We start from the raw sequence: 26,399 nt of genomic DNA on the forward strand, positions 1-26,399 counted from the left end.
ACCTTACTCCTAAACAATAAGAGGGACTCAACATTTTATATTTGAAATTTTAAGGTCAGTTTATTAAGTTCAATGATGAAAGCTATCAGAAGAATATTCTCCTGAGAATTATTTTTTCTTAGAAAAAAAGAAAGAAAAATCAACACCTCAGCACAGCCACAGATGCTGTGGCAGTCACGCCTCTCTGCGGATGCGGATAGTCCATCAGTCAGTCAAATCACTCTCTGGGTCAGCAGGATTGTAGTCCGGATCATCGTCATCATCCTCTAGCTCCAAGTCATCCATTTCCTGGAACAGAGATTCATCTACCTCCACATTGTTTCCAGCTGTAAAAGACAAAACATTTCACCCTCAGTCTTATGCTCAGGAGTAAAAGATGTAACGCACTGGCGACAGCAAACTTCTAAATGTGCCAGTGAGATGCCAGTGATGAAATCTGAAACTACTACTGCAAATCATAGTTACAATGATCTAAGCAGCAGAGGCACATTTTTAATTTTTTTTTAATGTTTATTTATTTTCGAGAGAAACAGAGTGCAAGCGGGGGAGGGGCAGAGAGAGAGTGAAACACAGAATCCGAAGCAGGCTCCAGCCTCTGAGCTGTCAACACAGAGCCTGATGCGGGGATCTAACTCATGGACCACGAACGAGATCATGACCTGAGCCGAAGCCGAACGCTTAACAGACTGAGCCACTCAGGCACCCCCTTTTTTTAAATGTTTATTTATTTAGAGAGAGACAGAAAAAGCATGCGCATGAGCGGAGGAGGGGCAGAGAGAGAGGGAGAGAAAGAACCCTAAGCTGGCTCCGCATGGTCAGCGCAGAGCCTGATGCGTGGCTCAATCTCACAATCCATGAGATCATGACCTGAGCCAAAATCAAGAGGTGGACATAACTGACTGAGCTACTCAGGCGCCTCAGAAGAGACACATTTTAAAAACAACTTCCTGCTTCCAGTTCAAATTCTAAAAAACCCCATTATAAAAAAAAGCCTTCCTAGAATGAGTTATTTATGATGTGGCATTTTATAAGTTGGAGATGATGATATGTCCTGGATTTACAAAGTTGATTATTACTGACAATGGTGCCTGTACAGTTCATCTCTTCCAACAGTGGCAGATACATACATCACCAAACTCAACTCTACTTGCTATTTAATTGATAGGTATAACTTGATCTTCACTCTCACTCAGTTCCCATTATAACTAATAGTATGCTTTTCTCAAATTCCAAATGTCTGAGTCCTACAGGAAGCAATACATAGGCCTTGCATTAAACATCTTTACTTTTCAGTTTGAAGTACATAAAGGTCAGATATTACAGTACTTAAATCACCAAAAATTCTTCATCTTCCTTTCCTATGGGACTCTAGTCCACTGACATTGAGTCTTGCTTCATGCCTATGAGCAACTGAGTAATAAAATACACTTTTGTAGGGGTGGCTGGGTGGCTCAGTCAATTAAGCGGCTGACTTCGGCTCAGGTCATGATCTCGCAGTCCGTGAGTTCGAGCCCCGCGTCGGGCTCTGTGCTGACAGCTCAGAGCCTGGAGCCTGCTTCGGATTCTGTGTCTCCCTCCCTCCCTCCCTCTCTCTCTCTGCCCTTCCCCCACTCATGCTCTCTGTCTCTCAAAAATGAATAAATGTTAAAAAAAATTTTTTTTTAAGAAAATATACTTTTGTTAAGTACAGGCCAAAGAATAACTCACTCTCTCGGGGAGAGGCAGGGAAGGCTTCCCAGAACAGATGACACCTGAAATATCTTTACAATAAATTTGAACTCACTAAGAAGAAAAGGGGCCAGATAAAGCAACTATAGGTAGAAGTATATGCAAAGGCAGAAAGAAAAATAAGACTTTGAATACTTCTAACCGGAACAAAAGATTCTTGAGGAAAAATATCTAGAGATATCATAAATGAAGGCCAAACAGAAGGATTGTATAGGCCAACCTTTTCCTCTAAGCAACAGAGAATCCTCAAAGGATTTTAAGGAGAGAAGTGTCATGATTACACATGAGTTTTAGGAACGTCAGCTCAGGGGCAGTGACTAAAGGCAGTAAAAGAGAAAGACACTGGAGCAGGGAGACAATGTAAGAAACCACAACACACACCCAGGTAAAAAATGATAAAACCTCCACATCAGGAGGAAACAGCTTTTGGTGAGTGATTGGATATGAAGAGATACTTGATCTGTTAGACACAGTCAGGAGTCAAGAATGAGTGAAGACAGTAAAACTTCTAAAGTGTAAGAGAGACTGAGACACACACAGCTTTTTGGTTCCAGAATTTCTCAATAACAGAGGAGAAAAACAAGCTAGTAACATGCGAGGGGGATAGATGAGGATATCCTTGCTGGGTCTGTTTGTTTGTTTGGGGGGTGGGGGGGAGTTGTTTGTTTGAGACTAACAAATATCTTGGAACCAGAATGCAATAAAATACACAAAACAAAATGCTGAGTGTCCCTAAGGGTCCAGCTCAGGTTAAAAACTATGATTTAGGGGGGAAGGGTTAAGACAGCAGAGCACATGAAGACCCTGAGCTTGTCTCAGTCCTTGAATCACAGCTAGATCAGCACCAAATCATTTTGAACACCTAGGAAATTTATCTGAGGATTAATGCAGCAATCTGCAGAAAGTAACCCACAGAAATCAGCAGGTATGTAGTACAGGAGAGGTGAACAGGGGGAGAGAAAAGCCATGGAAGGTAGGGAGCTATTTTCGCAGAGAGGGAAGAGAAAAAGAAAGGGGGTGAGTGCAGCACATCAGGATTGTGCAAGAAAAGCACTCCCCTGAAAGTAGCTAGAGAGAAAAAGAAAGAGTGAAAATATTCACAGGGGACTGAATAAGAAATCTGTTCACCTAAACCCTTCATGGGGAGAAAGGAGAGGGTGTCAGTACCACCAGGATTCTGTTAACAGTGCGGCGCAGAATCTCAAGTTCCAGAGCTCGGTGCCTGGCATTGTTCTGGTGAGGAAGCAGGGCGAATCCCCAGGAGAAGGCAGTGCAGTCTGAGGGGCCTGTGTCCCACAAAGGGAGAAGTGTTTCTCCTGCTTGGAGAGCATTTGGTAGCAGCCATATCGCCTCCCCAGAAGCAAAAGATCCCAGCAGACCCTGGAGAGTAGTCACAGTCACTGATACTGGGACAAAGACACCAGAATGCAGTGAAAACTGGCCCTAGCTGCGTGTTGCATTTGCCTTAATCTCTGAACCTCTGCAGCCGTGCAATCGCACGAACATCTTCTGGGGTAAGCAGGCACCCAGCCATTTGCTCAGTGAGACCCTCCTCCAGAGTTAGTGCAGGTCCAAGCCACAGGAGTCTCTCAAGCGTGCGGTTTTGAAACACAGTCTAATCTGAAATAAAACTCTGGAGGGAAGTGCCTGCCACCTGGCAGGCAAACAGCCAGGGTAGAGACAGGAAGTGGACGGAGGCCTGAGATACAGGAGCAGTTTTTGATGGCAGGTTGGTGAGAATGCAAAGTTCCCGCGCCAGAGACTGGTGAGCTGGCTGAAGCCAATTCCACTTCCCAGGAGCACCCACACAGATCCACCCCAGTAACCTAAGCAGCACCACCTAGCGGAGAACGGAGCCATTACATCAAGCCCCGCCAAATGCCCTCCAAGCACAGCCCCTAGAATAGCACAAGCTTCATTGTTGGCTGGTTAGAGTTTCATTAGTGTTTCATTGTTGGATGGTTATAATTTATTTGTTCGTTTTCTTTGTTTCTGTTTTTACTTAAATAGTTCTCTTTTTTCTTTTCTTTCTCTTAGATGCAGAAAGAGAAAAATTTATTTTACTTTGTTTTTATTTTTTTAAATGTTTTATTATGTTTCATTTTATCTTATTCTATTTTTTTACACAAATTATTTTTCATTTTTAAATTTCTTACTTTTTTTTTTCTTTCCCTTTTGTCCCTATTCTATCAAGCCTCTTTCAACAAGCAGACCAAAACACACCTAGGGTCTAACTTCCTTTGTTTTTTCTTGTTTTAATTTTTTTATTTTGTTAATTTTTCTTCTTCCTCCAAAATGACAACACAAAGGAATTCACCCCAAAAGAAAGAACAGGAAGAAATAGCAGCCAGGGACTTAACACATATATGTTAGAGCAGAAATCAATGATATCGAGATCAAAAAAACAGTATAACGGATCAATGAAACCTGGAGCTGGTTCTTTGAAAGAATTAACAAAATTAATATGCCCGTAGCCAGAGTGATCAAAAGCAAAAGGAAAGGACCCAAATAAATAAAATGAAGAATGAAAGAGAAGCGATTACAACCAACACTGCATAAATATAGACAAGAGACTATCATGAGCAGTTTATATGCCAACAAATTGGGCAATCTGGAAGAAATGGACAATTTCCTAGAAACATATAAACTACCAAAACTGAAACAGGAATAGAAAATTTGACAGACCCATAACCAGTAATGAAATAGAATTAGTAATCAAAAATATCCCAACAAACAAGAGTCCAGGGCCAGATGGCTTTCTAGGGAATTTTACCAAACATTTAAAGAAGAGTTAATACCTATTCTTTTGAAGCTGTCCCAAAACATAGAAATGGAAGGAAAACTTCCAAACTCACTCCACAAGTCCACCATTACCTTGATTCCAAAACCAAAGACCCCACTACAAAGGAGAACCACAGACCAATTTCCCTGATGAACATGGATGCAAAAATTCTCAACAATATACTAGCCAACTGGACCCAATAATACATTAAAAGAATTATTCACCATGATCACGTGAGATTTATTCCTGGGATGCAGACATATCAATATCTATAAATCAATCAATATGATACATCACATTAATAAAAGAAAGTATAAAAACCACATGATCCTCTCAAGAGATGCTGAAAAAGCATTCAATACAGCATCCTTTCTTGATAAAAACCCTCAATAAAATAGGGATAGAAGGATCATACCTCAAGATCACAAAAGCCATAGAGAAAAGACCCACTGCTAATATCATCCTCAACAGGGAAAAACCATGAGCTTTCACGCTAAGGTCAGGAACACGACAAGGATGTCCACTCTCACCACTGTTATTCAACATAGTGTTGGAAGTCCTAGCCTCAGCAATCGGTCAACACAAAGAAATAAAAGGCATCCAGATTGGCAAGGAGGAAGTCAAACTTTCACTCTTTATAGACAACATGATAGTCTATGTGGAAAACCCAAGACTCCACAAAAAAAAAAAAAAAATGCTAGAACTGACACATGAATTCAGTCAAGTCACAGGATATAAAGTCAATGTACAGAAATTGGTTGCATTTCTATACACCAATAATGAAGCAGCAGAAAGAGAAATCAAGGAATCAATCTCATTTACAATTGCACCAAAAAACATCAAATACCTAGGAATAAACCTAACCAAAGAGATGAAAAATCTATACATTAGAAAACTATAGAGAGCTTATGAAAGAAACTGAAGACACAAAGAGATGGAAAAAACCTTCCATGCTCATGGATTGGAAGAATATTGTTAAAATGTCGATACTACCCAAAATAATCTACATATTCAATACAATCCTATCAAAATAACACCAGCATTCTTCACAGAGCTAGAACAAACAATCCTTAAATTTGTATGGAACCAGAAAAAGATCCCAAAGTAATGCTGAAAAAGAAAATCAAAGTTGGAAGCATCACAATTCCAGACTTCAAGATGTATTACAAAACTGTAATCACCAAGACAGTATGGTACTAACACAAAAATAGACACATGGATCAATGGAACAGAATAGAGAACCCAGAAATGGACCCACAAACATATGGCCAACTAATCTTTGACAAAGCAGGAAAGAATACCCAATGGAAAAAAAAACAGTCTCTTCAGCAAATGGTGTTGGGAAAACTGGACAGCGACATGCAGAAGAATGAACCAGGACCACTTTCTTACACTATACACAAAAATAAACTCAAGATGGATGAAAGATCTAAACGTAAGACAGGAAGCCATCAAAATCTAAAGAAGAAAGCAGGCAACAACCTCTTTGACCTTGGCCACAGCAACTTACACGTCTCCCGAGGGAAGGGAAACAAAAGCAAAAATGAACTATTGGGACCTCATCAAGATAAAAAGCTTCTGCACAGTAAAGGAAATCATCAGCAAAACTAAAAGGCAATTGACGGAATGGGAGAAGATATTTGCAAATGACAAAGCAGGTAAAGGGTTAGTATCCAAAATCTATAAAGAAATGATCAAACTCAACACCCAAAAAACAAATAATCCAGTGAAGAAACAGGCAAAAGATATGAACAGACACTTTTTCCAAAGAAGACATCCAGATGGCTAACAGACACATGAAAAGATGCTCAACATCACTCATCACCAGGAAAATACAAATCAAAACCACAACAAGATATCACCTCACAGCTGTCAGAATGGCTAAAATTAACAACTCAGGCAACAGATCTTGGCAAGGATGCGAAGGAAGAGGAACTCTTTTGCACTGCTGGTGGGAATGCAAACTGGTGCAGCCACTCTGAAAAACACTATGGAGGTTCCTCAAAAAATTAAAAATAGAACTACCCTACAACCCAGCAATTGTACTAGGTATTTATCCAAAGGATACAGGAGTGGTGTTTCGAAAAGGCACATGTTTACAGCAGTACAATCAACAACAGCCCAAGTATGGAAAGAACCCAACTGTCCATCAACTGATGAATGGATAAAGAAGATGTGGTGTACACGTGTGTGCGCGCGCGCACACACTGGAATATTACTTGGTGATCAAAAAGAATGAAATCTTGCCATTTGCAACAATGTAGATGGAACTAGACTGTATTATGCTAAGCAAAATAAGTCAGTCAGAGAAAGACAAATATTGTATGATTTCACTCATATGTAGAATTTAAGATACAAAACAGATGAACATAGGGAAGCAAAAATAATATAAAAACAGAGAGTGAGACAAACCATAAGAGACTCTTAAATACAGAGAACTGAGGGTTTCTGAAGGGGCGTTGAGTGGGGGGAAGGGCTAAAGGGGTGAGGGACAATAAGGAGGACACTTGTTGGGATGAGCACTGGGTGTTATATGCAAGTGATGAATCACTAAATTCTACTCCTGAAATTATTATGATACTGTATGTTAACGAACTTGGATTTAAATTAAAAATAAATAAAATAAAAAGAAACATGATTTAGCAGGGAGGCCACAACAAAATTTTTTTTTAATTTTTTTAGAAGTTTATTTATTTTTTGAGAGAGAGAGAGAAAGTACGAATAGGGGAGGGACAGAGATAGAATCCCAAGCAGGCTCCAGACTGTCAGCATGGAGTCCACTGTGGGGCTCGAACTCACAAACCATGAGATCATGACCTGCGATCATGATCTGACCCGAAGTCAGATGCTTACCTGACTGAGCCACCCCAGGGGTACCTCAACATTGCTTCTTAACCTTTTCCAGGAGCTAGTCCAGGAACAAGGTTGAAAGACCAGAAGCTGTAGTACCCAACTGGCAAGACAGGCATGAAGAAGGCTAATGAAGTGAAGAACTCTAGGATGCTATCAGAAGTGTGACTGTGTATTGAGCCCAGTTTAAGAAACACACAAAGGCCATAAGCTCTAGGAGGGCAGGGAAATTTGTCGATATTGCTATATCCTCAGCAGCCAGGACAATGCTTAACTTATACTAGGGGTGCAATAAATATCTGTGTATGGATGAATAACGGATGGACAGAAAAATGAAAAGGAGTAAAGTCTAAGATAAAAAGAAGAAGGAAAGCACAAGGAACTAAATGTTCCAGATAGTAAGAATTGTATGAAATTTAAGATTTTTGGTTAGAAGGCATGAGGAGTTTCAGATTTGAGGTTTTTATAAAGTCCCATGACCATGAAATACAGTTTCCACAGATTTCTGATACTAGAAAGTTGAGTAAATCGGGTGTTACAGAGGCCTGGTTTACTAGTTATTAGAGGTGAATGCAACCATAGCTATTTACAGCTATCTTTGATGTTGTTTAACTTACCAGAAAACTTTAAAAAATACATTACTATAGGTTAGTGTATTAATTGATAAAACATTACAATTTATTCTTCAAAATGTATTTGACTATGGTCTTTGGAGAAAAATTTTACACTAAGTTAGAACTTTGATTTTCATGGTTTAATATTAAAAATAGTGGATTACACACACATGGAATTTTAGCATTATCTTACCATCCTCCAAAAACTGGATATCAGATGTGTCAAGATTATGGTCTGTTTCAAATAGCTGTTTCCCTAAAAGAAATAAGTATGTTTAATTTAAACAGACCTTTCCTCTATGTTCCATAGTTTCCCATGTTTCCAAATTTTCCTCCATCTTCCCAAACCCTTTAAAAAGTATACTAATCCAAGAAAACAAGTCTGAAAACTTATTTTTGTAACTTCTAATAAATGTATCAACTCAGTAAGTAGCTAAGAAGCATGTGATATGTATTTGCATTAAAACGGAAGAAGTGAAAACCCAGTCTGCTTTAGAGTCCTAGAAAAACAAATGCATTGGACTCTACCACTCCTAATGCCTGTCAGATTCTGAAGGTCATATAGCAGCTGTATCTCATGATCTATCCATTGTAATATTTAGATCAAAGATAAGCCATAAAAATTAATTCTAATTATAAACAAAGAAATATCATCATGTACACAGAATGCTTTCTTTTTGTCCTAGATCCCTAAGTACATTCTTTTCTTAAAGAAATTTGTCTATGTGATCATCTTGCTGTGTAAGAATTAGATAACTGGAGGGAAAGTCTGGGGGAGGGAGTCTCATACCACTTAATTTATTTTTTCCTGCTTGCTCTTCTTCTTTCATTCGTTTCTTTTTAATTTCCAAGAGTTCTGCATCAAACTTGGCCTTCCAACTTAAGAAATTCTCAATTGTAACAGGAGTGCCATGAAATAATTGCTTAGAAAATAAAAAAGACATGTGGCCAGATGAGACATTTATAATCTATAACAGAATTGTAACTTATAAAAAAATAATGTATAGTTCTCAATTTTACCTGCATGAGCTCTACTAACCTTTAATAACTGATTATTAATTAATTACTCATGCTATGTAACCAATGCAGTGAGGGACTTCTAACATTTTACTTAGTAAAGCCTAAGTAAAATTTACTTTTATTTTGTGATTGCCAAAACATGTACTGAAATTTCCAAAAACAAAAACAAAACCAAACCCACCAACTAACCAAAACAAAACAAAACAAAACAAAAAACAGATTAAAAGAATAATGAAAGAAAACCCAGCTTTATAATATACCTTTTCAGCTTCCTCCGCTTCTTTTTCTTTTTGTTTCTTTTCTTCTTCTCTTCTAGTTTTTATTTGATCTACTATTTCATTTAATTTTTCTTGCACAGCTGTCACTAAAGTAAAGATCATCACCATACCAAGATTTTCTTCTGCCTATGTAACCAAAAGAAACAAAACAAAGGTTGTAGTGAGAAACATGCTTTTCAGAAAAATTTAAAAAATTAAACAATGAAAAATATTTCATTGTTATCACTAAATCCCATACATTTATAATATGATTACTACTAATTCAGTTGCACCATAAGTTCGGACACTTGGATAAATGGTCATTTAAGAAGTGAGCACAGATATACATGTACATGAATAATTAAATTTTAAAAGATACGTAATTTGCTACAACTAACCTAAAACAGACAATTTACTAAATTCTGTTAAATAATCATAAATGTAGGTAGAATTCAGAAAACATTTTCCTACAGCAGCTAGTAACATGAGTTTTCTAGCATATTTTCATGATTTTAGATCTTTTGAGGTACTTTAAGAGCTATGGGAATAAACTGAACTTTGAGGCCAAAGTGATTTTCTAATATACAATAATAAAGAATGTAGGTACTTTTGTGATTTATCTTTACCTACCTTTTTTTTCTTCAGTTTGACATGGCTTAAAATCAAATATAAAAGCTCTCCAACTCATGAAAGGGGTCTATAGTTGCCCTTAAACAATACAGGTTTGAATCACATGGGTCCACTTACATGCAATTTTTGTTTTCAATAAATACAGTATAGTACTGTAAATGTATTTTTTCTTCCTTATAACTTTCTTAATAAAATTTTCTATAGCTTATTGTAAGAATATAGTATGCATGTAGTACATATGTCATACAAAATATGCATTAATTGACTATTTATGTTATAGTTAAAGCTTCCTGTCTGTTAATAGTTTTGGGGGAGTCCTAAGTTACACGAAGATTTTCGACGGTGTGGAAGGTCAGTGACCCTAACCCTCTGTGTTGTTCAAGGGTCAACTGCAATTCAAAAGCTATCCAGAAAGTGGTCATTTCAAAGCAGAATAAAATAAAACAAGATACCTTGCTTATCCACAGAAACAAGACACACATGCAAAAAAAAAAAAAAAAAATCCAAAATATACAAGCCAGAACCTTAATCCTAGAAGCAGAAGAGATTTCCAAACATTCCTTTGACAGGCTGGACTCAGCAGCATCTGAGTAGGTATTTCATCTCCTGGGCCCTCTGTGAATACAAGGCTTCAAGCCAGCTTCTCTTCCCTGGAGCTTTTCTTATGGTGTGTCTGTCCATGCTAACTATTCTAAATCTGACACTAAACAAACCTCTCTCCCAAAGACCAAATCCATATTAAAACTACCCAGTGGACAGCAATATGATGTCCCAAAGGCATGTCAACACTGAAACCATCATCTTCTCCAAAAAACCTATTTGGGTTCTCTAACTCAGAGAACCAACCATCCACCCGGCATGAACACTCACATCACATCATAAATTCTATCACCACCTCTAATCTATTCTTAAATATCATTTAAGTCTGCCTACTGTTCTCTACCAGCACGGTTATTACCCTAACCCAGGACACCATCAACTTCAACTTGGAATATTACAAGAAAATCCTAACAGGTTTTCTTAAAACCTGTGGTCTTGTCACCCCTGACATCAACTTCTCTGGCCACTCAGTACACACCCAAAACTGATCTTGTCAGTCTCTTCGTTAAAACCCCTCAATAGTTTCCCAAACCCACCGGGAGCAAGACCATAGTTTTAAAATAGTTCTAAAGACCCTTAGGGAATGAATCGCTTTAGTTCCATCATATAGTATCAATAACCCCAAATTTCTAAGCTCAAGAAATTTAGTATGACTGAAGTTCTGGAAGGAAATAATGAGCTCTTTTCTCTCACTTACATGACACTTAACAAGCTTGCTCCTCTACCTTAAAACTCTACTCTTTATCGCCTGGCAAACTCTTCCTCTTGAAAGCTTCTCCAGTGCCTCAAGCCTATGTCCACTCTTATAATCTTGTACTTCACCCATCACAGCACTTTTCACACAGAATAATAATTTCCAATGTGCTAGTCCATATTCCTCACCAGAACATAAAATCTATTATAGGGAGGACTGTGTCTGCCTTCAGTCACTTAATCTAATGCTCAATACATTTCAAAAACAAATCCCAGTAGGATCTCTTTTTTAACAACCTAAGTATTCCAATAGAAAAGCAAAAAAAGGGGGCATGTGGGTGGCTCAGTTGGTTGAGCGTCTGACTTTAGCTCAGGTCATGAGGTCACAGTTCGTGAGTTCAAGTCTTGCATGGGGTTCACAGCTGTCAGCACAGAGCCTACTTCGGACCCTCTGTTCCCCCCCCCAACCCCGTCCCTCTCCCATTCATGCTCTCTCTCTCAAAAATAAACATTAAAAAAAGAAAACAAAAGCAAAAAAAGAATCATTCATGGAACTAGAAAACTAGAAGTCACACAACAGATTTCCCTATCACTACTAACTAAAGAATTTCAAATTATGATTCTACACTATCTTCCATCTTGTCATCATTTTTTCTTTCCAAATGAAAAAACCTAATGTTAGCAGATGGAGGCAGACACCTCAAGGGCTACAATGAGATCATAACATGGCACAATCATTCTGAAGGTCAATTTGGCAGTGTGTATAAAATTAAGTAGGCATAACCTTTAATCCAGTAATCTTACTTATAGAAAACACTGAGCTAGTATACTCATCAATAATATACTCTTTTCATCTATTCAAAAAATAGCTAAGTGTCTACTATGTGCCAGGCACTAAGGATTCAATGGAGACTCTGCTCTAAGGATTTAAGCACCTGGGTGGCTCAGTCGGTTAAGCGTCCGACTTTGGCTCAGGTCATGATCTCACGGTTTGTGAGTTCAAGCCCCATGTCGGGCTCTGTGCTGACAGCTCAGAGCCTAGAGCCTACTTTGGATTCTGTGGCTCCCTCTCTCTCTGTCCCTCCCCCACTCACGCTCTGTCTCTGTCTCTCAAAAAATGAATAAACGTTAAAAAAAAAATTTAAGGGGTGCCTGGGTGGCTCAGTCAGTTAAGCATCCGACTTAAGCTCAGGTCATGATCTCACAGCTCGTGGGTTCAAGCCCCACGTCAGGCACTGTACTAACAGCTCGGAGCCTGGAGCCTGCTTCGAATTCTATGTTTCCCTTTCTATCTTCCCCTCCCTCACTCGTGCTCTCCTCTCTCTCTCTCAAAGGTAAACATTAAAAAAAAAATTAACAACAAAAAATTTCTTAAAAAGAATGTTCAAAGATTTAAATATTAAATCAGGCAAAAATGAGAAGTAATTAAGTTGTTTCAAAAAAGATGTGTATAATTACACATATAGTGAAATTCTATGCGGTTATAAAAAATGATTCATATACATGTTTACTTAAATGGAAAGATACCCACATATATTGTTATGTGAAAAAAAGGATATTATGATACATTATGTATAGAATGATTTAACTTGGGGTAGAAGAGGGGTATTATGAATATAAGCATAAGAAAAAAGTCTGGAACTATATCACACCAAAATGTTAATAGGTAGTTCTACCTCACTGGTAAGATGAAGAGTATTTTTAATTTTCTTCTTCATGAGTTTCTGTATTTTCTGGAGCTTTAATAATATGAATTTATTATTTTGATAACTAAAAATCAATACTATTTTGAGAGGAAAAAGTACAAATATTCCCTCAGTATATCTGATCTCAGCTAAGTAGGAGAAAGAGATCAAAACTTTTCTGAAAGGAAGGAGCTGGAGTATAAAAATATAAAACACACAGAAAGCAATCACTCAGATCAAATAACTTACATTAGTATATGACTGAATATAAGCAAGCATGTATCCCAGGTTCTCTGCAATGTCTTAAAATGAAGCATTTTAAGCCAAATATTAGAATTAGTATAATTTCATACTGAGTGGCAGAGTGAACACAGCCCAGGATAAGCATAAATTCATGTTTAATATATCTTCTTTTACTTTTCATTCTCTAATAGCTCCAGATATTTTTCAAATATCAGCATTCAGAGGACAAACAGTCCTTGAAATATACCAGTCACATTTAAGGTATAGACAGGGCTTCTGTCAACTCTTGTTAGAAACAAACAGTACTAGGACTTCTGTTTATAACATGGTGGAGTTAAGATTTTATTTGTCCTCCCTACTTCCTACTTTGAAGAACCCGTGAAAACTCTTTACCCAAGCAAGAGAGAGCTTTAAATACTGGTTAAAACCAGACTGCAGGTAGCCTATCCCACCAAAGAACTAGCCAAGAACTTTCCAGTACCCATTTTTTCTTCCATACACCCATGCCCCCCACCCCCCACCTCAGAGGGATCATAAACCCTTGTTGCTGCTTATAAGCTTGGGGAGAAGGAAAGATAAGAAGAAAACAAAACAAAACAATCACCAGTCCTCATCCCAGATTACAAGCAACTAGCCTGCAACAGGTCAGAGGGGTTGGGAATTTTAGTTTTTTTTAAAGTCAGAATTTTTAACCATACATGGGACTGGAAATTCTGGGAACCACATCAAAACTGCATTTAAACTTAAAGTACCTATTAGATACTTTATTAACTAAAAGTCATGAGGGGACACCTGGGTGGCTCAGTCAGTTAAACGTCCCACTTCAGCTCACGTCATGGTTTCTTGGTTCGTGGGTTCGAGCCCACATCAGGCTCGCTGCTGTCAGTGCACAGCCAGTTTTCAGATCCTCTGTCCCCCTCTCTCTCTGCCCCTCCCCCCCACATGCATTCACTTGCTCTCTGCCTCAAAAATAAAGAAACATTTAAAAATATACTTTATAAGTCATGAGGCTGACTGGGTTTCAAACCAGGATATAGGCACAACTTTTCTTACTCAAATTTTAAATGTATAATGAGACACAAAAACTAAAAATGTTTGTGAATATATATATATATATATATATATATATATATATACACACACAGATACATCACAAATTCTCCCTGTTCAGTGAACTGGTTATACATATTTAATAGCATTTTCTAACTCTTAAAATTAATGTATACTCTTTAATGCCAGTTAAAAAAAATGCTATTACAAAACTTATTTCCTTACCTGTAATGCTAATAGTTTTAAAATGTCTGAGACATCATTATCTTCTAGATTTTCCTGGGAGAATATTTCATAAAGAGGGGCTTCATCTGGGTATTTTTCACTGTATGTAAACTTGAGGGTAGTCTGGACAGCTAAAGACATAAGAGTTTGAAAATGAATCTCTTACAATGTAAAGTGCAGAGAGGTCACCATCTTTGTTGAATCAATCATTAATTTACAATGTGTCAATGAAAAGTAGCACAACAGATTTTCCTGCAAAGAAAAACAAGGCTACTATGAAATCAGACAGATAATCTAGGATAAGTAACATATACCACAAAGGTAAGTGAAAATGAATCACGGGAATAAAAAAAATCACCTCTAACACATGAAATACACTTATTACTTACGAGTATTTTACCATATTGCATGTCTAAGAAAGAGAATGAATAAAAGCCTCTCTTTTTGAAACCCTCCTTGGGGCTCCTGGGTGGCTCAGTCGGTTGAGCATCTAACTTCGGCTCAGATCACGATCTTGTGGTTTGTGAGTTCAAGCCCCACGTTGGGCTTTGTGCTAACAGCTCAGAGCCTGAAGCCTGCTTTGGATTCTCTGTTTCCCTTTCTCTCTGCACCCAACTCCAACTCACACTCTGTCTCTCTCTCCCTCTCTCAAAAATAAATATTAAATAAATAAATAAATAAATAAATCCTCCTTAAGACAAACAAAAGGCACAGAATATAACACACAGAAAAAGTACTACCTAACAACGTGGATGGAACGAGAGTGTATTATGCTAAGCAAAATAAGTCAGAGAAAGACAAATCTCGTATGATTTCACTCATTATAGAATTTAAGAAAAATAGATGAACATAGTGGAAGGGAAAGAAAAATAAGATAAAAACAGAGAGGGGGACAAACCATCAGAGACTCTTAAATATAGATAACAAACTGGGGGTTGATAAAGAGGAGGTGGGGGGGGATGGGCTAAATGGGTGATAGGCATTAAGGAGGGCACCTGTTGGGATGAGCACTGGGTGTTATATATAAGTGACGAATCACTAAATTCTACTCCTGAAACCAACACTACACTGTATGTTAACTGACTTGAATCTAAAACAAAACAAAAACAAACAGAAAAAAAGAAAAAGTACTAACTTGGTCTCATTGTCAGGCCCTACCAGAGCCAGAGTCCAGGGCAGAAGATCTGGTGTTAGCCCTGGAGTCTTTATTTCTATCTGCACAATGCTAGCAGGGCATTGTTAAGGGGTTGCTGCTAGATGACATGGTTTTGAACTGGACGGTTTGAGAGGTTGCCTGAGACACTTTCAACCTGACTCATCTATACATTGTCACTTCTTTTCACCTGTGTCATGCATACATCTGACACTTGTATAGGAGTGAGATTCTCACAGGCACATCAGTGCAACGTATCTCTCTACAGCCCAGCCTGGTGAATTCTCAATTCCACCAGGCAATTTGCAACTAAGCAGCAGTGCTTAACATTCTGTATTAAAACTTATTAATCACAATGATCCTTTGTCTATACTTTGCCTTTCTTATAACTTACATTTTAATTTTTTTTTAAGTTTATTTATTTTTGAGAGAGAGAGAGGCAGAGCACAAGTGGCGGAGGGGCAGAGACAGAGGGAGACACAGAATCTGAAGCAGGCTCCAGGCTCTGAGCTGTCAGCACACAGCCCAACGTGGGGCTTGAACTCATGAACCGTGAGATAATGACCGGAGCTGAAGTCGGACACCCAACCATCCGAGCCACCCAGATACGCCATAACTCACATTTTGATTATTAAAACCTAATTTTGATAATTTTAACTCAAATCCAGATTCCTCTCCATGAAAGGGAAAAAGAAAAACCTTGAAATATGCAGGTTTGAGATTTTCTTTTAATTTTTGTGTATGATGTCAAAAAGGAATTTTATGAGTCAATGGATATAAGAAACACCGTTATCAGGTCAGTAAGGATACAGTGTCTTTTGGCATTTTCTCTTTTTTTAATTAACATATTTCTAATTTTATTGTTAGAATAAGAACTTTTTAAAACATTTATTGATTTTACTATATGATGTAATAGATATTCATTATAGAAAATTTAGAAATACATTAAGGGAAAAATAAAATCAATAATAATCCCACCATCAGAAAGAGATCACTGTTTCCTTTTGGGGATATTTAAAGTATCATAGAAGTATTTTTTTAATGTTTATTTATTTGGAGGTTGGCGAGAGGCAGAGAGAGAGACAGAGACAGAGAGAGAATCTCAAGCAGGCTCCATGCCCAGAGCAGAGCCCGACATGGGGCTTGATCCCACGTCCGTGAAATCATGACCTGAGCCGAAATCAAGAGTTGGAGACCCAACTGACTGAGCCACCCAGGCACCCCACCTTAGAAGCATTTTTAAAAAGATAGGTTAAAGTATCTTCTATGTATTTATTACATTTCAAACAAAATATAAAAGCATACTCATGTTGTATTTGAGATTCTATACATAAAACCCATATATATAAATACATATATAAGTAAATGACTATATCCAACATCCTTTTAATTCAGACTTTAGTAATATCTCAGTGCTAATCTCATTTTCAATTGTACAAGACAGATTTAGAGTTATCAAATGATACCACGATTTGAGTGGTATCATTGTAGTTGTATCAAATGATACCACTAAAATTACTGACTGTTCATGGAAGTGGTAGAATTTTAATTGACTAACTTAATGTTAAAAAAAAAAAAAATCCTTGGGGTTAACACCAACTTACATGAAGTTTTTACCAAATTCCAATATTAACTGAACTGCACTAAAAGTGGAAATGAACTTCAGATGCTCCCCCAACATCTGCCACGTTTAAATCAATCTATTTAATTTTAATTTATTGGTTTTATAGCTGCTTTGTCTTAATTCTACAGTTGGTTTTTATCTGCCTTTATGTATATACACATTTAAACATCAGTACAACACCCATCCTAAAAAGAGAGAGAAAAACATGAAGAGAGATATTTATTCAGTCTATTTTATAACAGCAAACGTCCAATAAGCAATCTAAATGCCCAGAGAGGACGGGGCGCCTGGGTGGCGCAGTCGGTTAAGCGTCCGACTTCAGCCAGGTCACGATCTCGCGGTCCGTGAGTTCGAGCCCCGCGTCAGGCTCTGGGCTGATGGCTCAGAGCCTGGAGCCTGTTTCCGATTCTGTGTCTCCCTCTCTCTCTGCCCCTCCCCCATTCATGCTCTGTCTCTCTCTGTCCCAAAAAAAATAAATAAACGTTGGAAAAAAAAAAAAATTTAAATGCCCAGAGAGGAAAAACAATCATGGAAAAAAAAGTCGCTCAATGGAATACCACATAATCACTGAAATATGTGTGCATTCGAAGTCTTGTTTAGGGCTATAATCCTGACTACATACAATCCAGGACTACATTCCTGAGAGTGACTTAGGAAAACCACAAGTATTTTTGGTTGGACTTACTTTCATCATTTTCTCCAGCCTCAGATGTCACAGTAATGGTGAAACTGGGTGGATTTTCTGATAATACTGTAAGAAAATATACACAGAGATTAAGTTATTAAGATGCTTCCTAAGGCAAATGTTTTTATTTATTAGCAAAATATCACTACCAGGTTCTGGAAACATCCCAGTCTGTAATTCCACTTCCACAAATACAGACTAAACAGAACATTCAAATGATAAAACACTCATAAATTTTCTATTTAAATCTAGGGTTACCTTTAATTTGGAAAAAAAAAATACCTATAGTAGATACACTCTTGGAGTTTTATCAAACCAATTAAAGTAAGTAATTTACCTTTTATTTCAAAATTTCCATCTATACATAGAAAATTGTATTCTAAAAACTTCCAAAATGGAATGACAAAAAAAGTTTGATGTTTTCATCAGAAACTACCCACTGATATTCAGTATTATCACTAATTTTTAAACTTATAGACTCTAAGATATAATTCAGAATCTCCATGACAAACAGTAAATATTAATTTGTTAAAGTTTGTGTTTTCTACCTCTTTCTTCCCCATCATCCTTAGAACCAAACTTTATTCATTCACCAATTATTGAGTCTCTACCACTTTCACCGAATTACAAAATGAGCCATGAATCCAACATCAAATGGTTTACAATTTGTTAAGCAAGTCAAGACATGCAAATCAACATTTATATAAATAAGGAAGTGCTATATACCATTTTATAGCCTGATGCCTACTTGATACTACAGTATCTGTTTACATCTCTTCCCCCACTAGAATACTATACTATGAGAGCTCCTAGATCAGTGCCTGGCAGATCCAGAAATTCAATAAATTCCGGCTAAACAACAGCGCTAAAACAATGGAATGAAAGTTGAAAAGCAAAATCAAATTAAATTTATATTCAGAAACATTAGAAGAGTAAACAAGAAAAATCCAGGCCACCTGTGATTGCTGCTGAGCCCCTGAGAAAAGCCTGTGCCTCACTCTAGCCCTGAGAAGCACTGGCCCCTGTCAAGGCTGGTAGCAGCTCAACAAACTCTTTCTGAAATGAAAGGCCAAGGAGATCTCTGAAGAAGTCACCAAGGAAACTACTCAGCTTTTCCTACTCAAGAACTTCTGAAGCCTTCCTAATTATTCATGATCAATAAAGTTTTCAAGACATATGCCTTCATTTTAACTGAAGTTTAAAAGTACTGTACTTGAAGCACTGATGAACACCTAAGATTACTATAAAAGCATTTGTCAAGAAGATAAGCCTCTCTGGACTCAAACTTTTTTTTTAATGTTTACTATTTTTGAGAGAGACAGAGACAGAATGTGAGTGGGTTAGGGGCAGAGAGCGAGGGAGACACAGAATCCGAAGCAGGCTCCAGGCTCTGGGCTGTCAGCACAGAGTCCGATGCGGGGCTCAAACTCACAATCTGTGAGATCGTGACCAGAGCCAAAGTCGGACACTCAACCGACTGAGCCACCCAGGCGCCCCTCTGGACTCAAATTTATTTTAATAGGCCTCAGATAGTCCAGCCCATGCTAAAAAGTCCCTGAAAGTTAATTATAATAAAGCTTTAATAATAGGATTGACCCTACTTTTTTTTTGACAAATGTGTGCAAAACATATTAGATATATTTCATTCCTATTTCTTTCCATGACCAACTTTAGCATTTACATGTCATAAAATGTAAACATAACAAGTATAGAAATAAGGGTTCAACCCAATGATATCCCAACTTATTACCATTTTTAGGACTCTATTAGGCTATAATTTAAGGGTTTCCTAGTAACAACAGCTAACATTTATTAAGCATTACTTTGTGCCTGTTATACTACGCATTTACATAAAGATCCTTAATTCTTACACCAAGACCATGATTCTATAATGTTACCGTATTTCACCAAATTTAAGATGCTACCAAGTATGAGATGCACCCTACTTTATGTACTAAGAAAGAAAGAAGGATCTGCCAATTAAACTACAATATGTAATTGATTATAAGACAAAATTCATATTTCAGAGATGTTAAAACATAAAAATGTCTTACAGCCTATTAAATATAGCATCATCCCAATTTTATAGATGTGGAAACTGAGATAAAAAGCCTTTAAATAATCTGCCCAAGGTTATTCAGCTAGCAACTGGAAGAACTGAATAGACAATAGTGAGTGTCATGTAAAAAGAAAATATTTTTTTCAGCTGAGAAATTCCAAAGAAGTCATTTGAGCTAGGCTGTGAATTATGGCATACTGGTAAGTAAAGATGGAGAAAAATGTAGGCAACAGTAACACAGCAGCAAGGGCATAATGAGGGAAAGTTTAAGGAATACATATGGAACAAGAAATTATTCCATTTGGTGAACGTATACGTGGTGAAAAGTAGTTAAAAATACAGTTGATGTGCTCGCTTCGGCAGCACATATACTAAAAAAATACAGTTGAAAGTTTCATTGTGGACAATAACAATTTTTTTTGCAGCAGCAGTATGGTCAGAATTGTACTTCTAAATGTAGGAAGATAAGTCTAGCAACAAAGCATAAATTGGAAGGACAGAAACAAGACTAGAGGCAGGATGAAAGTAGAGAGCTATTAAAATCATCCCAGCAAGGTTAATGAGGTTCAGAACTAGGTCAGCAGCCATGGGAATAGCAGGAAACAGGGAGGACTCTAAGATGGTGATAAATGACATTCCGAATATGCAGTCAGAGGATGGTAGTGCCACTAATAAAAACAAAAAATACAAAAGAAAAATCAGAGGTGATATATTTAAATGACACAGGGAACTTTCAACTGGAGACAGTGAGTATGCAATATGCAATCAGAAACGGGCAAATGGAGCTAGAGAGTTGAGTCTGAATTTAATTTGGGGTCATACACACAGAGGTGATAGCTAAAGCCATTAGACTAAATGAGATCACCAGAGAGAAAATAGAGAAACAGGGCCAACACCAGCTTTGTAAGGAATCCTAAATTTGAGAAACACAAGAGGAATAAGTGCTAGAGAGAAAAAGCAAAGCAGCAACCATGAGAGGTCAAGACAAACTCAAGGTAAGTCTATTTTGTGAAGCCACTCCATCTACTGAGATCCAGGTCTAGCATGGCAGTGTCTACAACGTGTACCCTATGTGTCTGTGTAGCTCTGCCAGGAGGAAATGGGTGATGGACCCCACTGGCCCTACAAGATCAGATCTAAATCCCTAACAAGGCCCTCTGTAATCTGGCCTCTGCTTCCCCGACGGCTCTCACTTTCCATGACTCTCACTTCTTATTTATGTTCTAGTAATACAAAGCCACTCTTGCTTTGAATGCATTTGCTTTCACAGAGTCCTGCTTCTGCACATACTGTGCCCCGTCCCCCAGTTCCATTCACTTGTTAGCTCCTCATCACCCATCAGTTCTCCAAAACAATCAAGAATCTCCGCTTTTCTTAATGCTCTGGCTGCATGCCATATATTCCTCCAGGAAAGAATCATCACACTATGTTGTAAATTACTTATCTGATGTCTTTTCCCATTAGACTGAGATTCTAACAATGTATACAATAAATATTTGGTAAATGAGGACTTGGGGATGCTAGCAAGAACATCACTGAACTGCCTGACCTTGGGAAAAATATAGAATCAGGTGGCAAGACAGACAAGAAGCTGAAAAATTCTTAATCCATGAGATATCATAGAGGCATGTTCAGTAAAAGAGCTGGAATGAAGAACTGCAGGAGTACAAAGTTTATGGACAGAAAGAGGAATTTCTGAGGCCAGTCTAAAGATGGTATTTACATGCTCCCCAGCAGTTGAAGGAAATGGAAATCAAAACTGTTCAGGAGCCTGGGTGGCTCAGTCGGTTGAGTGTCTGGCTTCGGCTGCGGTCGTGATCTCATGGTTTGTGAGTTCGAGCCCTGCGTCGGGCTCTGTGCTGACAGCTCAGAGCCTGGAGCCTGCTTCCGATTCTGTGTCTCCCTCTCACTCTGCTCCTCCCCCAACTCATGCTCGCGCTCTCGCTCTCTCTCAAAAATAAATAAACATTAAAAAAAAAAGACAAGGAATTATGAAGCCACGTCATTAAAAAAATCAGCAACTAAGATGGTAAATTTCTAGTAAAAAGCATCTTATATTTGTTGTAACAGTTATAGAATATATGCACATACATTACTCCCCATTAAACACATAAGAAACCAAAGCTTGGAGAGGTTATATGATTTGTCCAAAGACACAGAGCTAATAATATCCACTACACGAAGCTGCCATTACAGAAAAAAAAAAAAAAAATGTGATCCAGGAACAACAAAACATATTGGAGAACGCTACTAATATCTCCCAATATCTACTCACCTCATCTTCTAGTTATACCATTTTTAACTGAGCATATTAACCACCCAGAATAAAGACTACATTTCCCAGCCTCCCTTCCAGTTAGGTCTCACCAAGTGACTATCTGACTAAAGTTCCGGCTAATGAGATGGAAGCAAATAAGTTCTTTGACAGCTTCCAAGAAATGTCCTTAAGAAACTGCTGTCTTTTTTTTTCCCCCCTTCATTCCTTTATCTATCCTACTGCCTGGAAAGGAATGTGAGCATCTTCACCATGAGGCAGAGACTACATCTTAGAAATTACAGGGAACTAAGAAGCAGCTTGGGTACCGGAGGAATTCCTGGACTAGAGCTATACAACTATCTTTTATGTGCAAGAGCAATAAAACTTTCACCTTTTTAAAACCACTGTTGTTTGAGGTTTTCTGTCACAGCTGAACCTAATCCAAAGGATGGAAGGAAGGAAGGAAGGAAGGAAGGAAGGAAGGAAGGAAGGAAGGAGAAAGGAAGGAAGGAAGGAAGGAAGGAAGGAAGGAAGGAAGGATGGATGGATATTCCCAAGTCTGGAGACTAATGAAGGGATGGGAAAGTTACTTAATTGGATTGCAAAGATGAATGATTCATCAGCACCTAGGATCTCATGAAGGAATAATTCCACTTCAGTGCATTCCTGTAAGTTGGGATATAAATTAGCCTTCACTAGAATACCAACTTCCACTACTGTAAGTGGATCAAAATATTTTTGAGAAAAAGAGTAAGATTGTTGCACATAGCAGAAGGAACCAGTGGAGGAGCAGTACAAATGTTAAGTGACAGTGGGGCAGATGATGGTAAACTGGAAAGAATTAAGGACAGAAATAATGGAGATGGTAGCTGAAAGGTACAGTAAAGGGATACACAAATGACATCAAGGTTTTCACAAAGAACCAGACAGCCCATATTAAAATAAGTCCCTTTGGTTCTTAGGGAGCGTCTGTCTTAGAAAAACTACTCTTAAAAGATGACTTTTAGAGATGACTGCCCCATCTCTAAGATGCAATTATAACTGTTATGTGCTCATGGATACTACTTAGAGGTACTGACACAAGCAAATACAGAATTATGTACCCCTTTTTAAAGACCAAACAGATTCAAGGGAACTTGACTTTTGGTTAGCCTGAAGCCAACCAATGTGTTTCAACAAAATTCCCCATAGTCAGATTTTGATACAGAAATGGAAATAACCAAATTCTACTACCTTAGCAGGGCCTTGTCAAGTGAAGCACTACTGAAGGAGAATGTGGTATCAGAAGAGTCCATTTATATTTTGGAAGACTAGTTGTTAGGAGGATTGGATCAATGTGCAATCAAGCTACAGAACAGGCAAAAAGAAGAAACTGTATTACGATTTGTTATAATTCACAACAAATGCAACACTGGACCAAAAGTTCTTTGCAAATATTCAAGCAAATAAATTCTGGGGCCAGGCTAGGTCTATGTGGCTAGGATTGTGGGCTGGCTGAGATTGTGCCTCTTAAGCATCCACAAGGGGGTCATGACATGCTTAACAAGGGCTTCTCTGTCAAGCACTAAGCTATCTGGGGCGGGGGGGGGGGGGGGAGCATATCTACCTCCTTAATCAACAGCATTGAGCATTTACCAAATCTAGTATTAAATGTGATTCAAAATGAAATTAGAAAGCTGCCAATTAGTGTTCCTTGGCAAACTGACACAAGCCAGCTCTTTCTTAAACCTGGTAGGAAAATATGAAATCATCAACACAAAAGAAGGTTATAAAACAGTGAACCTTGCAAATCCTCATGATTTCAAAAGATCAAACATGAAAGCATTGTATTCCAAATTCCTCTGCCTTTTCCCTGAGAGGTTTCATAAACAACACAATCATGAATAAGGTAAAGTTTCTGAAGAACTACAAATCAAAACATCTTATTTTAATTTACTTATTGCAAAGTTTATAGGAATGCTGGTAGGAATTAGAGACAGATGGGCTCAGCTGATGCTGCAGAATACTTAAAGGCATCAAAGATTCGTAAACTGTCTTTCATTACCCTGGCTCAGATTCCTCAAACGCTTTTGCATCTGACAAGAATGTCACACGCTGAACTACATCAGAGCTTAGTACAATTTGAAAGAACCATAAGATTGGTTTAGGATTAAAAATGGATCACTTTTTAAAATGCTTCTATGCACAGTATTTAATAAGGGATACCTTATGTCCATAGAAGAATAGCACATCTTTATGCTTTCTTAACTCTGCCTACACAGTGCCTATCACATTTCCAAATGTACTAGAAATGACCAAATGTCACAATTAAGAATATATCTGACAACTGACCCTACATTCTATTTTATTTAGACATTGACATATAAGCAAGGATAGAGAAGGGAGCCAGACTCCATACACACTCACCCAGTTAATGACACTCTCAAACCCCTCTTCACTCATCCCCTTAACATCCTCACAGCACAGCTGTACTGCTGGAGAGAGAGAACATGAACAGGACTGGAGCTATACAGGGGTAGTTGAGAGACATCTGCCTGTTGGCAAAGCAGAACAAAATTTGCTACCGTTGCAAGCAGTAGGTGGAGCTAAAAAAAAAAAAAACTAAGCTAAACAAGAAAGGGAGAGGGATTGGAGTTAAACATCCCTTACATTCTGAATTCTGACCATCAGTGATGGACAACAGTCAAAGGAAGGGACGGGGAATGTAAATCCCACAAACCTAGGTCACAAATATTAATTTTACTTGATCACTTCTCAAACACTAAGTGTAAAGGGAGAAAGCCGTATTGATATGGTCGTCTTGCTGCACTTTCAAAATCATCTGAAGCAAGGCTTAATGCAGAAAAATTCTCTCCCTGTAAAATGCACCTAATGAGCCTCTCAGTATTTCACATTAGCCCAACCTATCAAGTAATCTTCTGCTCCCCCTTATCTCAGCTGGAGCTAGATCCCAAGTTCCACATGTCTGCAACGTGAAGGAACAGAAAAGGGGGTTCAGACCTAACTCTTAGTACCAGCTCTGCCGCTAACTTGCTAGCCAGACGCAAAGCAAGCCACTTTTCCTGCGCCTCCTAGATGCCTTGCTTGTAGCAAGAGACATCTAGGCTAGATGTCTAATATTCCTTCCTAAAAACCTGTGAATCTACAGTGGAGCTAAAATTTGTGCCACATCATTCACTGGGCATTTGCAGAATACCAGAATATAAAGAAAACGAGAAACTCCAGGGACAATACTACTCTCAGAACTGATTCTGGGTAACTTTGAGAACAGCACTCTGAATCCCATAAACTTTAAAACACCATCGTATGAAAAACAGCTTCTACCCGAGTAAAGGTGAAAATTTGAAAACTGACACCAATGCGACTCTGGAAAAACTACGCCCACTTGGGAGTATCTGTTTTCGTGTTTCTCACTAAATCTCGGGTTGCTTAAGTTACACAGAAACCAAAGTGCACTCGACTCAATTCCAGGCCTGACACTCTCCAGGGACCTCGCCAGCCTCTTCTGGACTTTCAGATTTCAGGGAGTAAGCGGAGAAAGGGAAAAGCTGTGCAGTTACCCCTAAGTGCCTGAACACGTCGGGAGAAGAAGATGAAGAGTAGCGGGCGAAGTGGCCACGCGGCCTCGCTGTCTCCTTCTCCATCCCCGGCCCGGGAGGCCGAGGGCTCCGGCCCATCCCACTCCACCCCCGGGCCGCTCCCGGCCCGCAGCCGCGGAAGTCACCTGTAAAGGAGTCGGGGTAGATGGACTCCAGAGCCTCCAGCTCATTGCGCTGCTCCTCGCCGTAATCTGTCATCGTGGCCCTCGCTGCTGCCCATGGACCGCCCAGCCACCCAGGCGGCGCGCTGCAGCAGGGACCGCGGCCGCGCCGGGAGAGCAGGCCGCGGCCGCACGGGCGCAGGCGCAGAGTCCCAGGCTGGGAGGCCCGGGGCCCAAAGCCAGGCCCGGCCTGCTGAGCAACAGCCCCGAACGAGGCTTCCGCCTGCTCGCTAGTTCCGCGTTCGACTCGTTAGGCCTGAGCGGAGCGATAAGTAGCCGCCCGTCCCACGGCCGCTTGGGATTTGCTGGGATGGTGAAGGCACCCGCCCTGGCATTCGCTACGGACACGTAGGGGCCCGTTCCTGGGCTTTTCAGGGCCTGAGCCTGAGAAGCCACTCAACGCGACATCCTTGCTCGATGAGTCTAGACTGAAAGTTGGCCACGCGTGTCGAGGCGGGACGAAGTCGCTGCAAGCGGGAGGAAG

General features: G+C 38.9%; 1 protein-coding gene across 5 annotated transcripts; it reads right to left on the reverse strand.

Moving 5' to 3' along the window:
- Positions 1-33: 33 nt before the first annotated feature.
- On the reverse strand, positions 34-26,399 carry RWDD1 (RWD domain containing 1). Of its 5 annotated transcripts, XM_027057051.2 has the most exons (9): positions 25,880-26,390; positions 24,562-24,689; positions 23,389-23,502; positions 17,840-17,905; positions 14,378-14,508; positions 9,255-9,398; positions 8,765-8,897; positions 8,168-8,230; positions 34-326 (listed from the first exon to the last, which is right to left on the reverse strand). In XM_027057051.2, exons 6-9 carry the CDS (start codon positions 9,378-9,380, stop codon positions 205-207), a joined length of 444 nt encoding a protein of 147 aa, XP_026912852.1. In that variant the 5' UTR covers positions 9,381-9,398; positions 14,378-14,508; positions 17,840-17,905; positions 23,389-23,502; positions 24,562-24,689; positions 25,880-26,390; the 3' UTR covers positions 34-204. The 5 variants fall into 5 exon arrangements, with proteins under 5 accessions (XP_026912852.1, XP_026912849.1, XP_026912853.1 ...); XM_027057048.2 differs by lacking the exon at positions 14,378-14,508 and having other exon boundaries at positions 25,880-26,396; XM_027057052.2 differs by lacking the exon at positions 23,389-23,502.

Source organism: Acinonyx jubatus, chromosome B2, assembly GCF_027475565.1.
Source record: "Acinonyx jubatus isolate Ajub_Pintada_27869175 chromosome B2, VMU_Ajub_asm_v1.0, whole genome shotgun sequence".
NCBI lineage: Eukaryota > Metazoa > Chordata > Mammalia > Carnivora > Felidae > Acinonyx > Acinonyx jubatus.